This window comes from Artemia sp. Qi Xiang Cuo, chromosome 12, assembly GCF_049724085.1.
Source record: "Artemia sp. Qi Xiang Cuo chromosome 12, ASM4972408v1, whole genome shotgun sequence".
In the NCBI taxonomy this organism is placed as follows: domain Eukaryota; kingdom Metazoa; phylum Arthropoda; class Branchiopoda; order Anostraca; family Artemiidae; genus Artemia; species Artemia sp. Qi Xiang Cuo.
Window position 1 is genome coordinate 60019002 of NC_142805.1, and position 14563 is coordinate 60033564.

General features: G+C 35.9%; 2 protein-coding genes across 3 annotated transcripts in view; one reads left to right on the forward strand and one right to left on the reverse strand.

Moving 5' to 3' along the window:
- The window catches only part of Rab3GAP1 (RAB3 GTPase activating protein subunit 1), a 350147-nt gene that overhangs the window by 35804 nt on the left and 299780 nt on the right, over positions 1-14563 (forward strand). The gene's annotated exons all lie outside the window — the stretch shown is intronic.
- haf (leucine-rich repeat and fibronectin type-III domain-containing protein hattifattener) overlaps positions 47-14563 on the reverse strand; it is an 81629-nt gene continuing 67112 nt past the window's right edge. Inside the window, exons 7-9 of the mRNA XM_089098386.1 lie at positions 12398-12524; positions 3508-3683; positions 47-1904 (exon numbers count right to left, since the gene is read on the reverse strand). Coding sequence (XP_088954512.1) covers positions 1495-1904; positions 3508-3683; positions 12398-12524 — 713 coding nt within the window. The 3' untranslated portion in view covers positions 47-1494. The remainder of the gene's footprint in view (positions 1905-3507; positions 3684-12397; positions 12525-14563) is intronic.

Consider the following 14563-nt stretch of genomic DNA (forward strand, 5'->3'; position numbering starts at 1 on the left):
GTTTTACGAGTCATACAAACATTTTGGGGAGTTCAAACCCCCTAACCGTCCCCCTGAATACGACCTTGCGTATCCTAACATAACTTAGCTGTCAAACAGCCCTTAATTAGCCTAAATCTAAAACAGGTCTACATTAAAATGGAAAAATTTATCATTTCTCACTGCTGTTTCATTCAAAATAAATTTTTAAAGTTTGTTTTGAAATTTATTCGCTTCTATAATTGCACTCATATTGCACAAAATTCATAATTTAACACTTCACAATTGAGCCGTACATTTCATAATTTGAATGTTGTATCATCTCCAGCGTTACCAACGCTTTTAAATAAGCTGCACCTGTTTCCTGACTAAAATTGCGCTGCAAGAGGTTAATTTGCACCATCTGAACGGTAAGTCTAATATTTACAATAACAAGAAGAAAATTTCGATAAACTAAGACTTTAAAAGATACCCGAGTAGGAAAGGAGCAAGTAAAACCTTGTATTGTAGCGAAAATTTCCAAACGTGCCGTATTATACCAGAACCTCTTAACTATACCAAAAACGGTACAATTGTACCACGTTGGCAACACTGATCATTTTGGATTTTTTCTTTATGGAAGATTCAATAGACAAATATGGAGTTTTTGGCGGGGCAGTGTTTCCACTTTCTTAAAGTTATTATTTCGGGCTTTAATTCTCCTGCTTCATAGGACTAAGGTTTAGTCCTTGTTTCATAGGATTAAGGTTTTTCTCCTTTATGTATATTATAGAGTTGAAATGTCAATTTTACTCTGTCAAATGAGTTGTCCATTCAAACAGCAGCGAAAAAAAAAATCATTGCTGAATTTGATTTTTATTCGTCAATTATCTGCCAAAACAAATACCGTGCTGTTTTTGATGCAAGCCTAAGGACTTGAGCATAGAGAATGTTTTGAATGCATTATAGAATGGACTGGGCTTTTTAATATTATTTTTAGCGTTCAATGGCAAAATGTTTTTGTAATATTCAGGCATCAATTCTTAGTTTTAGAGATGGCTCTTCTGAATCTATAATTTTCAGAGTCAACCATAGTGCTTTGATTCTGAAAATTCAAAAAATGTTATCAATGGACTTGGTCAGATAGGTTTTTTTTATTTTCTTTTTTTAGACAATGTATATCATGTATAGTGTCAAAAAATGTGCTTTGACGCTAAAACCTGAGGTAATATTAAAAGCATAAATGGTCCGATCGACTTTTTATAAAGCTCGACTTAAGCTTTTTTTAAATGTTGGAATGTTTAAGCAAAAAGTCAAGTTAAGTTAAATTTTTATTTAAATAAATGCAATAGATTGCACTTACTAGAAGGTTTCAAGCTTTTAGATGCCGGGCCATTGTTCTCATTTCTTAGGGGGATTTGAACCTACGGATTTCTTCCTCGACAGAGTAAAAGACCGCACAAATAGTTTTTTCATTGACTTTCGATGGCAGTAAAAATATTCTAACTAAAAATAAAAAATAGCTATGTACAACTACTATAGCCGAACTAGGTCTTGACGCATTGCAGGTCTAGTAGTATAAACATCCATATCATGGTCAGTCCAGTTATCTGTATCTGAATTTGCTCTGTTTCGGCTCCCCGACATGCTCTGCCTTCGACTTGCTCCTCTGTTGCCTACACCGACTCCCATCATTCCAGAGCTTAAGTTCATGCCCACAACACTTGCTGTCTCATTTTCGTTCAGTATTTCACGATCTGTGTCCCAGCTACTTTCTCCTCCGCTCATTGCTCTCTCTTGTTCGCGGCGTCTGGCGTGTTGTCTGCGCTGAGAGGAGCGAGAATTGCGCGACATCCGCGAACCACTGCGTGTCAGCTCAACTGTTGATCCCATTCGTGATGCCGGCTGTAGACCAAACGCCATTGATCTTTGCGATGCTCGAAGATCTGAAAGACAAGCCAAATTATTTTAGGCCACGCATTCCCACTTTTTATAGAACTTCGGGCTTATTTTTACAGAGTCGGTATTCTTATTTAGGTTCGGTCTAACCATCAATAGATTGAATCTTAATCCCAGACATTACAACCAAATTTAAGATTTAGAATGCGTAAAAACAATTCTAAACCTTCAAGTTATTATCATTTTCTAGTAGATAATTAAATTAAAAAAACAATTTTTTGAACTGAAAATAAATAGCAACATTAAAACTTAAAACGAAAAGAAATTATTACATATATGAGGGGGTATCCCCCTCCTCAACACCTTGCTCTTCACGCTAAAGTTTTTTTGTACTCTTAGAAAAGCTTTTTACTGTTCTAATTGAACATCCCTTAGGTTTCAGGAGTCGTTCTTATAGGATTGGGACAAAATTCAAACTTTATCATATCCCAAAGATAGAAGAAAGTGACTTGAAAATTTTACTTTTTGGATGCCCCCCTCTTGTGAATACGGTTTACCTCCTCCCTGTACACCTACGTCTTATAATTAGTGCGAACATATATAATTAAAGTAAATTGTGAATTAATGAATAACATTTATAGCTCACACTATCTTTCAAACATCGCTATTTGATTTTCTGTTGCGGGCCCTGCAATATGTGTCCAATTTTTGTATTGCTCTTGACGTGCATTTTTATTTTTAACCAGATATAGTTACTTTACTAGAGGTAGCGTAGCTTCAGCTCAGAAGTAAGCACTCTGAAACGATTTTATCTTCGTGGTCGTAGCAGTAAAAATTCACACAGATAACAAAATCACAGAATAGGGGTTACTCAAGGTCGTATCCTGATTTTGTTTTTAGTTGGTCGATTTTTTACATAAAGCGAAAAAAAATCTGAAGTATAAAGGAAATTCCAATAGGCATGACGATTTCTTTATCATAGAATAGACTTTACTCGAGGTTGTATCCTGATTTTTTTTAGTTGACCCATTTTGACCATAAAGAGAAAAGAAAATGTCTATAGCCAGGAGGATTCCTTCATCATAGAATAGGCGTTGCTCAAGGTCGTATTCTGATTTTTGCTTTTAGTTGGTCAATTTGGCCCACAAACAGAAAGAAAATCTGAAGTATAATGACAGATTCTGTAGGCTGGACGATTTCTTTGTCATAGAATAGGCGTTACTCAAGGTCATATCCTGATTTTTTTCTTTAATTGGTCGATTTTGCGCATAAATAGAAAAGAAAATCTGAAGTATGAAGAAAATTTCTATAGGGAGGACGATTCCTTTATCCCACGAATAATATTTGGAGACTACATCCATTGTATTTCTTAAGAATTAGTGATACAGCCCTCTCCCCTCCGGTTGAGCTGCTGTTTTATTTTATGAAGTTTTTACTCACGTTTATACTAATCGTAAATATTCTTGGTTATTATTATTTTTTTTTTTATCAAGGACTATGAAGCTAACATATTATTCCGTTATTAGATTGTTTGAGCTAAGATAATTGAGGTATTATATATAATAAAAACGAAGGAAATGGCTCGTATTGAACCACTTCAAATCTTCTGGGTAACATTGAAAATATGTACTATAACAGCTTTTCTCTTACCTTGCCTGGAAAGTCCCATTGGCCCTACTTGTAATCCCAATGACATAGGATTTAACCCTTGCATACCCATTCCCTGGAGTCCCATCATAAGAGGCTGATTCAGATTTGAAGTTGAGAAGTTCATTCCAGACATTGCTGCTAGATTACCTCTTCCTAACTGACCATCGACCACTGACCTAAAAAAATATATTGATTTTCATCTTCAATTTTAGAAGTCTGATGTCTGAAGTTTGAACCCAACTCAAAACGAGCAGAAATTAACATGAGTAGGGCTCAAAACCCCTATACATTCCCATAGCCAGAACATAATTTGCACTTTACTGAAAAAATATAAATAATTTTACTTTTATAGCTTTAATAAATCAAATAATATTAACATTTTGATTACTAAATATCAGTATATGTATATTAAACTGACAATGGACATTCATTTGTACTTTTTTTTCAGTAAAGTGCAAATTATATTCTGGCTTTGGGAACGCATAGGGGTTTTGAGCCCTACTCATGTTAATTTCTGCTCATTTTGAGTTTGACTCGGTTATTTATTGTAATTTCTGTTCGTTTTGGGTTACATTTATTTATCGATGCTGATTTGTGGTAGTTTCACGCTTGGTAGATTATTTGATTTTATTTTTGCTCATTTTTTGTTTAATGGAGTTCTTTATTTTTCTTATAAAACTTATTTTGTGGAAAAAGATTTTAGATTAATTTCTGTTTGTTTTATATTTAGTTAGTCTTATCAGAGAAAAAGAAAATAAAACTTTATATCTCCTCGTTTTTTTAGGACTTTATAGATCGGCCTGCTATTTGTTTTCTGGAAAAACTTTTTCAGTAAGTTTTGACAAAATAAACCGTTTTAAAAAGCAGGACACACATAGCAGTGTTTAATTTAGTTTCATAACTCCTCTAGTCCACCTGAACTTGATACCATTCGCAAAAAAAATCTGTTTACTTCGTTTGGTAGCTTGGATACACTTATGCTATTTTGATTTGGTTAAATTTTAAGAGCGGAAGTAGCTCCATAAGTTTGAACAATACCCTCAGTCGTTCATGGGATATTGCTGAGATGTCTTATTGAGAATTAACATTAACCCAGTGCATTTTGATTTAATCTTAAGGCAACATTTAGTTTTTAAAAATAATGGGCAAATGGGAGAGTGGGTGTGGGAGGGGGACTAGTTGTCCTCCAATCCCTTTCAACTATTAAAAAGGGCATTAGCCCTTTCTATTTTCAATTGAATGAGCCCTTTTCGAAGTTCCTACGACAACTCCTTCGATACGAAGTGCCCTGGTCTAAAAAAAAAAAAAAAAAAAAAAAAAAAAATATATATAAATTGTACCCACATCGATCTTTACTATAAAAATGTCAAGCCTTCCAATGACTTTAGACTATTATAAAGGGCACTAGCCCGTTCAATTTCCAATCGAATGAGCCGTTTCTGAGTTTCGACGACAACGCTTTCTATGAACACCTTATTTGCACTCAGGGCATAAATTACAACCCCTGCCCTGAGGGATGTGAGGGGGTCGTCATCCTCAAATACCTAATTTACAGAACTTTCAACTGCGTTAAACAAAACGGCTATCTCAAAATTTTGGTCGGATGTGTTTGGGGAAATGGTGGACATGAGAGGGGTGTTAGTTGCTCTCCAATCACTTCCAACTATTAAAAAAGGCACTAGCCCTTTCAATTTCCAATCGAATGAGCCATTTGAAGTTTCTACGACAACGCTATGAATAAAAACCTTATACGCCCCCAGGGCATAACTTACAACCCTTGCCCTGAGGGCTGTGAGGGATGTCATCCTCAAAGACCTAATTTCCGGACCTTTCAACTGCGTTGAACAGAATGGTTATCTCAAAATTCTGATTGGATATTTTTGGGGAAATGGTGGATGTGATAGGGGGGTTACTTGCCCTCCAATCACTTTTGACTATTAAAAAGGGCACTAGCCGTTTCAATTCCCAATCGAATGATTCCTTTTTGAATTTACTACGACAACACTTTCTATAAAAAAAAAACCTTGTATTCCCCCAGGGCATAACATACAAACCTAGCCCTGAGGGCTGTGGGGGGGGCGTCATTTTCAAAGTCATGTTTTCCGGACTTTTCAGCGGCGCCGAGCAAAACTGGCTGTTCGTAATCTTGACTGAATACCTTTGGGGAAATGACTGATGGAAGAAGGTGGTTAATTGTATTCCGATCACTCTTGGCAACAAAAAAGGGGAGAAGCCATTTTAATTTCCAATCGAATGAGCCCTTTCTGAATTTTCTACAACATCACTATGTATATAAAACGTATATGTCCCCATGCCATATCTTACAACCCTTGTCCCGAAGACTCTGAGGGGGTTATCATCCTCAAAGACCTTATTTTTAAGATTTTTAACAATTTTGAACGAAATGGCCATCTAAAAATTTTGATTGGACGTGTTTGGGGAAAAGGTGGGCGTGAGAGCGGGGTTAGTTGCCCTCAAATCACTTTCGACTATTAAAAAGGGCACTAGCCCTTTGAATTTCCAATCGAAAGAGCTCTTTTTCAAGTTTCTATGACAAAGATTTCAATAAAAACCTTATATGCCCCCAGGCCATAACTTACAACCCTTGCCCTGAGGGCTTTGGGGGGAGTGTCATCGTTAAAGATATAATTTCCAGAACTTTCAACTACGTTAAACCAAATGGCTATCTCAAAAGTTTTATTGGATGTGTTTGGGGAAAAAGTGGGCGTGAGAGGGTGGTTAGTTGCCCTCCGAATTTCCAATCGAATGAGCTTTTTTTGAAGTTTCTACGACAACGCTTTCTATAAAAATCTTGTATGTCCTCAGGGCATAACTTACAACCCTTGCCCTGAGGGCTGTGGGGGAGTGTTCTCCTCAAAACATAATTTGTATCTGGAAATCAACTACGCTGAACAAAATGGCTATCTCAAAATTTTGATTGGATGTGTTTGGGGAAATGGTGGGCGTGGAAGGGGTGTTAGTTGCGTTCCAATCACTTTCGACTATTAAAAAGGGCACAAGCCACTCCAATTTCCAATCGAATGAGCCCTTTTTGAAGTTTCTAAGTGCACTGGTCTAAAGAAAAAAATAAAAATAAATCAATAATACATTGTGCCAGTATCGTTCTTTACTTAGGCTGCGCGATTGCGCTGTCTATAATGAATTTTGTTGATACTAAGTGTACAAATGAGGCAATAATCTGCAGGAGATTATTTGTAAGAAAAAGGGGACATATTCTCTTTAGCCTCCCAAATATTCTTATGGAAAAAGTTTAAAGTTTATGCTTGACAATTGTATTTTGATCATTTTTTAAAACAATTTAAAGTTTACATTTGAAGCAAAATGGAAACTTTTAGACCATTATTAAACCATTCTACGCCACATCGTTTGGTCGAACAAACGATTGGTCGACAGAAATTTTTCTATCTCACGGTAGTACAGAAAACCCAGAAACCTGCTGATCAAACTTTGTGAAAACTGATTATTTTTCGCAAAAGTGATTCTTCCTGTGATTCGTCGTTTTTCGTTTTTCGCGCAAATCACGCAAAAGTGATTCCCATTTAGTTATCTAAAGCTACCGTAACATCATTTCCAAATCAGACTTACATAGTAGGGAATGAACTGGAACGAGACTTTCTCAATAAAATAGACTTTAAGCTGTCGTCTATGCTAATTGGCAGTCATGGGCGGATCCAGGATTTGTTTTAGGGGGGGGGGCAAAATAGGTTGTTGTGATAAACTTGATTTAGGACCAAGTTTAATTAACGCAAACTTGCTTTATTTAAGTAAATTACGCTACTTCAGACTACGTTAGGGGGGCGCCCCCCCTCTGGATCTGCCACTGTTGGTGGTTGGCTTATCTATTTTTACTTTTGTCTTAATTAGCAATACCAACGACATTGAATACTGCAAAATGTCGCAGTGGCTCTGGCCCGCTCTGGGCATTGAAAGACAAGAACTGCATGGTGGCCAGGGAGTTGTCACAGTCCTTTGCTTTCAGCTCAATGATCTATCTTCACTAAGCACGCCATTAGGTAGTTAGTTATGCATATCTCAACTGCATGGCTCAGGGAATGCTAATGATGGATTTATTAATAATAAATCCCCCGCCATCTATGGTGGGGTCATTTTTTTGAAGAGAGTAAAATTTATTCAGATTGAAATTTTTTTGGGAAGGTGTAAAGAGGAAGGATTTAAGTAGATCAGGATGAAGGAGGAGCTTGCGTAGCTTTGTCGGCCTTAGGCATCTTGATGCCGCAGTTAGTTGTTAGTAGTAGTAGTAGTATTATGTAACTCCAAAAATCTTACATTGAAAATATTCCAAAATACTCTAATATCTCTATACTCTATATGCCTAATACTCGAATAATAAAATAATCGATCTAATAAGAAATCCTAGTTAAAAAGCGGTATATAATACGCTCGTATTGAATAAATACGAGTGTTTAGCCATAAAAAGGATACTTCTGTTCAGCCCTTTAATATCTTCCCCTAGCCTGAAAGTCACCGGACCTGACTCATTTGTCCCGTATGGCAATTGACTATGTATGTAAACTCTGGGGGGGGGAGGGTTAAACTGGGTAGGCCCTCCTTGGTTTGACCTTGATACCTATCTAATGAACCTTTGTCTGATTATACAGTAGACATTATTAAGATTGTGACTTGTTTAGAAATATCAGTTAATACGATTGAAAAAACGTATTTTCTGTTAATATATATATATATATATATATATATATATATATATATATATATATATATATATATATATATATATATATATATATATATATATAATATATATATATATATATATATATATATATATATATATATATATAATCCTGAACATGTCAAGTATGTCTAACTTTCATTTTGGTACTTTTTCAACTGCCTAATGTGTTTGCCTCAGCTGCCAACCTGTCAGATGTGAAATTTCTTTTTTTTTAATTGGTGAAATTATGTGTGAGAAAATAAAAACAAATTATGCTCAATTAAAAAACAACTATTGAATAGAGTATTTTAATTATCGCTGCTTTAATACTTTTAGATTTGCAAACAAATGACTATCAACATGGTATCATATTTTTTTGCTAATTAGGTAGTTTTCTGGTAATTAGGGTTTTTCAGGTCTACTTAATATTGAAGAAGATACGGGCTGGTAATTTTTTTTTCAGTAAACAGCTATGGGCTAATTTTATCGTGAACATGCATTGGTCGATTGAAATTAATTTGATTAAATTCTTGATCCTCTAGGTTTAATAATTAAAAATGATGATATAAAAATGTCATTTAAAAAGCCTTAACATCAATACTCCAAAGAAGCTGAGCTAAATTGAGCTTTAATTGGGCTAAGCTGAGCTATAGCTACAAAATCGTTGTTGGTACTTACTTCTTTTCCTGTGGTTTCAAAAAATTTGAACCCAAAATTGTGCCATTTGTCAAAAGTGCACGTTTCAAAATTGATGAGGGTTTGTCTTTATGACTTGCATAATGTTTTTATTTAATGTGTTTACTTACATAATGTGTTTGTGTCTTCAGAGCCCGAATCAAACTTTGTCGTAAAAGATAGGGGGCTGAGGGGGACAAATGGCTCTATCACACTTACGGTAACTTCTGTTTGTTTTAAGTTTTGATGTTGCTTTTTAATTTGTATAGCAGCTTGTCTTTTGAGCTTTAATTTATAAAAACGATCGCACTTACTTTAGTGGCAAAAAGAGAAAATAACATTTTGCCCGACGACAGATACAAACAACGGTACTTTTCCCAATAACCAAAAAAGCAACGCCATTGTTCGACGACACAAAAAACCTGTCATTATTTGATTACTGATGCTATTACTTTTTTTATTGTTATATCAAAAAGTTTTAAGCTTTTCGTGTTTATTGGAACCTTTATAAGAAAATTCTAAATAGCAAGAATACCTGAAAAGTATAGAGCGTGGTGCTGAATAACATGATTCCATTTTGGGGTATACCCATATGTACCTAGCTATTTGTGCAATTTTCTGTGTGCAATTCTCCTAGAATCGTCAATCTGCCAATCCTCATAATAGTTAAAGAAAAAAAAAACAATTTTTTTTTCAAATCAAAGTGAAGAGCGACATTAAAAATTAAAACGAACAGAAATTATTCCTTTATAAGGGGGGATGTCCCCTCCTCGACTCGCCTCTCTTCACGCTAAGGTTTTATAGGGCTTTAAAAATACTTCTTGTTCCAATTATACGGCCCTTGTGTTTGAGCAGTCGTTCTTACACTGGCGGGTACATCTTTACTTCACCTGTGTCCGCAAACTCTTAAGAATTCGTCATGGAGAGGCATCGTTGTTGCCTAATGCGCCAACTGGCGCGAGAAGAACTAAGTCTAGTTAAGTCTTAAGCAATCGAGCAGTCACAGTCGTTTTTGTGATTAAAAAACGCTATAATAGTCAAGATCAAAGGCAACAAATTCGCGCTACATAGGAAAAAAATCTTATGCCTTCCGTGTATGTTTTTTCCCGCCGCTTCGTATCGAAGAGATGCGTGTAGAAACGTCGGAGGGAACTGATTTGATTGAAAATTGATAGTTCTAGATATTTTTCAAGATTGCATATGATTGAAGTTCAATCCGCCCTCCTGTCGTGCCCTTTTTGCTAGCCGGTCAGAATCTAAGGCATTTATAGATGCACCATTTCATACCAGTAGCTTGGATATACCCTGACTGCCTCTTTTAACAGCATAATGTAAATCCGAAAACAGTCCTTCAAATTTTGGTTCGCTCTTTCCTTCAAAAGATATTTGGTCGTATAAATGTTTTGTTCAACCATAACCAAATGTAATTGATTTCCATTAACAAAACCCCAAGGATTTATATCTGCTGCACTTGGAACTAATAACTGACGATTAACTAGTTCGTCTAGGGTAGCCGCATGATGCAGTTCTTTTGACTTGAGAAACCTGACTTGGAGTAAAAACTGTATAAAAAATCAATAAGCATATCCTTTTTTGTTTTGTGACACGTCTGCTATTAATATTACCTTTATTTCCCTAAGTCAAAAACTTTAACTCTAGTAAAGTTTTAAAATTTTGAAGGTTTTAGCTTTTTTTATTAAAAAGACAATTTGGCAACATCGAGTGTGATGAAAATAAAACACAAAAATGTTAATTAACCATACTTCCCCTGTGCAATCATTCAGTCCCATTCCATTTGTAGATGGATTTCTATAAAGTAGTTTTTCTTCTAGCACACGATCATGTTTTCTTCAAATTCATTTTTGTTCCCATGTGCTCTAAATGCTTTCAAAGCTGGTTAAGAAGAGGAACGCTCCCCCAAGATTTCCCAAGGCTGACGGAGGCGAATATAGCTGTACTCCTCTACACCACTCTATTCAGATTATTTTCCTCCCTCGGAAATGTCAACTTCATTTGAAACGAATGACCTTTCCCAACCCTATTCGAGGACGTCTTGATTTTCCTTTGACCCCGGCCGGCTGACCCAAAAAATCATTTTTGGCAGTCTATTATCTTTCATCTTTCTTTTATAGTAGATCATGAAAGTGGGATCGTAGCATGTTTTCTATACACAATTTTGGTTAATATTAAGTCAGTGTTTACCAGTAGCTCCTTTTAACAATCTACTAAACGTTGCAAGTTTCACAGAGGAAATTCGTAGACAGCATTTCGGATTCAGTAGAATTTTCTGTAAGCCACTAGGTGCCACAACACTCTCATGGTTTGTTTTTATTGTTTAACGTCATTTGATCCACTTTCATTTTTGTTTATTTCTGGTTCTGAGATAGTAGTTATTTAGGTTTCCTGGATTCTAATTCATGCCTTTGATGGAATCCGAAATCCATTCATGGCATTTCGGATTCAGTAAAATATTCCATAAGGCTGTGCTTCATTGTGGCTTTTCAGGAAATTTCGCCCGTGCTTTTGACTTTTTCAGGCAGCTCCAGTCTCCATTGGCTGTTTTTAAGGCACAAAAAGGCAAATCTGGCGCATTCGAAGAGGCTTTTTCACAAGTCTGTTTTTTTTAACAAAAAGCTATTTTTACTCGGCCGACTTCGCCTGAAAATGCCACAATGAAGACGGAGCTTAAGCAAATAGGTGCCACAGAATTTTCTTGGTTTAGGTATATGACCGCAAAAACCCGGCAGCTTTTTCCGTCCTAATCGTTCATAGTTACAAGATCAGAATTTCGCCCAGATTTGAATCTTTTTCTCTGTTGCTCCCTAGTAAGGTTCTCCAAAATTTTCTTATTTGTAAAGGTTTCCTCCAAAACCCTTATAAAAAAAGGTACCAATGTCTAATACACAGACGAAACAAGTCACAGATTAGATTTTATAAAGATTTGGGTATGACAACCCGTTGACGTCGAACCGAAAATTAGAATTTGTAACAAAATTCTCTGGTGATTTGGGGTAGATATTATAAGGAATAGGTAAGCTCAACATTTTCAACAGGATTCCGCTTTTACCGTAGGTATTTAATAACTACGTTGTTTTGTCCTTAAACAGGCATCAAATTCGGTAGATCTACGGAAAAATCCGTTGAAGTGAATCTGTATACAGTTACTAAAACGAGCAACTGGAATATTAGGGGTGCCCACTTCCTCACCGGGTGTAAATCCAGAACGCCACCTGGGCCACGCACTTCTGCCAGTTTTGGCAAAGTTCCCACCAAAATTGGCACACTTTTCGCCACGCTCACGCGCCACCTGGTACATTTGGTTTCTGAATGTAGGCACCCCCTCGTCTGAAACTAGCATTAGGTGATTCCTCTGGAAAACATCTTGTGCATCTTAATCCTGTTTTCGTTATGTCCACGTTTCAGAACTACTTAACAACTGTCATTACCGTGAATATAGTATTTATGAAGTTTCGTAACAATAGGTAAATAAACAATAATTACCGTGGTCTTCCGTTTGGTCCAACCCCAAGAGAAGCAAGCCCATTTTGCTGTGCCGCAAGTTTGTTCATATTATACTGTTGCTGTGCCAGTTGTGATCTTTCGTCTAAAATCCCACCGCTCATTGACCCTGAAAAATAAATTATTAAGGATTCTGAATAATCAACACAAAAGTTGGTACTTACGTATTATCCCGACCACAATCAAAAAGTGAAGTTAGGTTAATCATAATGAAATATACCTAAATATGATGAAAATATAATTCTTTAGTAATAAATTATGAAAATTACAACAGAAAAATATGGAAAGCAGGCGTCGCAGAACGCAGCCAGCTAGTTCACGCAGTAAAAATCGCAGCTAGTTAAAAGATCCAGTAACTAGGTATTTGTGGAATGGAATCTTTCCAAATGATTTGTATAAGTAAATCTTGTAACTTGTTTTAGAAAGAAAGGTTCTGCTAAATACCTATACCCAATAACACCTGATGATTTTTAACTAGAGACAGGGGGGGGGGGGCGGCTTGAGAATATTGTCGTATTTTGTCCATTGTAAAAATGACATTTTTTTCGAATATTGCATGTTTTCTATATTTTGGGCCTTCCTAGGCAGGGAATGGGGGGGGGGGATAGAATATTGAAGTCTATGTAAAAGCTTGAAAATTTTGAGTTGTGCTGATTTTACCGATTTTAGAAACCCTTATAGGTTTTCTGATCGGAATCTGTTTGTATTGTCTCAATTGTATCAGCTGGTAGCTGTTCTACCTGTATTTATACCAAATTTTCAATAAAATCTCTAAGTCCATCTTTGCTATTTCTGTTTCCTGTTTAATAAAAAACTTATAATAAAAACTATAAATAGGACTGGAATTACCAGTTGAAAATAATTTTTTGTACTGTACGTGTTTTGATTTGTTCGCCTTAAGTTAGGATACATAATATTTTTAGGAAAAAGAAATTAGTATTAAGAGGAACTGGAATGTTAATATTTTCAAGGCTAATAGAAAAGCAATAACTAACAAGGGGTAAATAAAAAAACAGACACTTACAAAGATAGGTGTAAATTATCAAATTGTCAAATCATCAGAATGACGTGGAAGTTGGCAAAATGAAAGTTGAAAATAATTTTAAAAAGTAAATCCTAAATAAAAGACTTTTAAAAGGAAACGAGGTTACAAATTAGGTTATTAAAAATTGTAAAATTGGAATGAGTGGTAAAATATTACACTATTGGCAACCAGCATTCTTAAAAACTGTTGCATCGATTTGCGAAAATGTAGGGAGGGGGATTTCATTTTGCAAAATCTAGGGGGCAATTTTGTTGTTTTCTTTTAATGAAAATACCGAAAATGAGGCATTTTGCAATGAAAATACGGAAAAATAGGTGTTTCACAAAATCTAAGGGGGGGGGGGTAGGGGTGCAAGGTACCACCCTGCCCCTTTACTCCCATTTAACATCCGTGCTTATAAGATACTTTAAACTTGTTAATAGATAAAAAGAAAACTTTTTCGCATGCTGACCAATGGTCTGCGTTGCGTAGATACCGATCTTTTCCTTCGATGCCTTCGACCGGGAGTGCGCTGCGTGGTTGGGAGCCTATCCTCCGACGCCTCCCCTTGTTTTTCTCCCGGTTTCTCCAGGCACCCATTTAGAGATGGGTCGACTCCGGCTGAACTTAGAGTCACACCATTGACCCCCGTTTCAAACAAATAATCAGCGACAGCAGGACTCGAACCCTTGACCTCATGGTTTCAAGTACGGAGCGTTAACCATTCGGTTAGGACGGCTCTTATATAAGCATCTTCTTATATGATGTGCTGCATAGAATAAATAAAACTGTTAAGTTTCCACCGCTACGAAGATAACGACTGCAAATTAAAAATATTTGAAGCCATCAAATAATTTGTCTGCATTTTAGCCGCTTTAATTTTCTGAATGTCTTGCACCAAAATGCACAATACTGTAACGGTTTATTTTATAACTGTTTTATATCTGTGAATGACTGAATGAAACAAATGATGACACAAAATAAAAATAGGATCTGAAGCCTACATCGTAAAACCTGCACTCTTGTAAAACATCTGTGAGTTCCATTATATGATTAGTAGATAAGATATGACGATTGTATTGTGATAAATATAATATTTATTATTATGTTTCAGCTGAAATCGG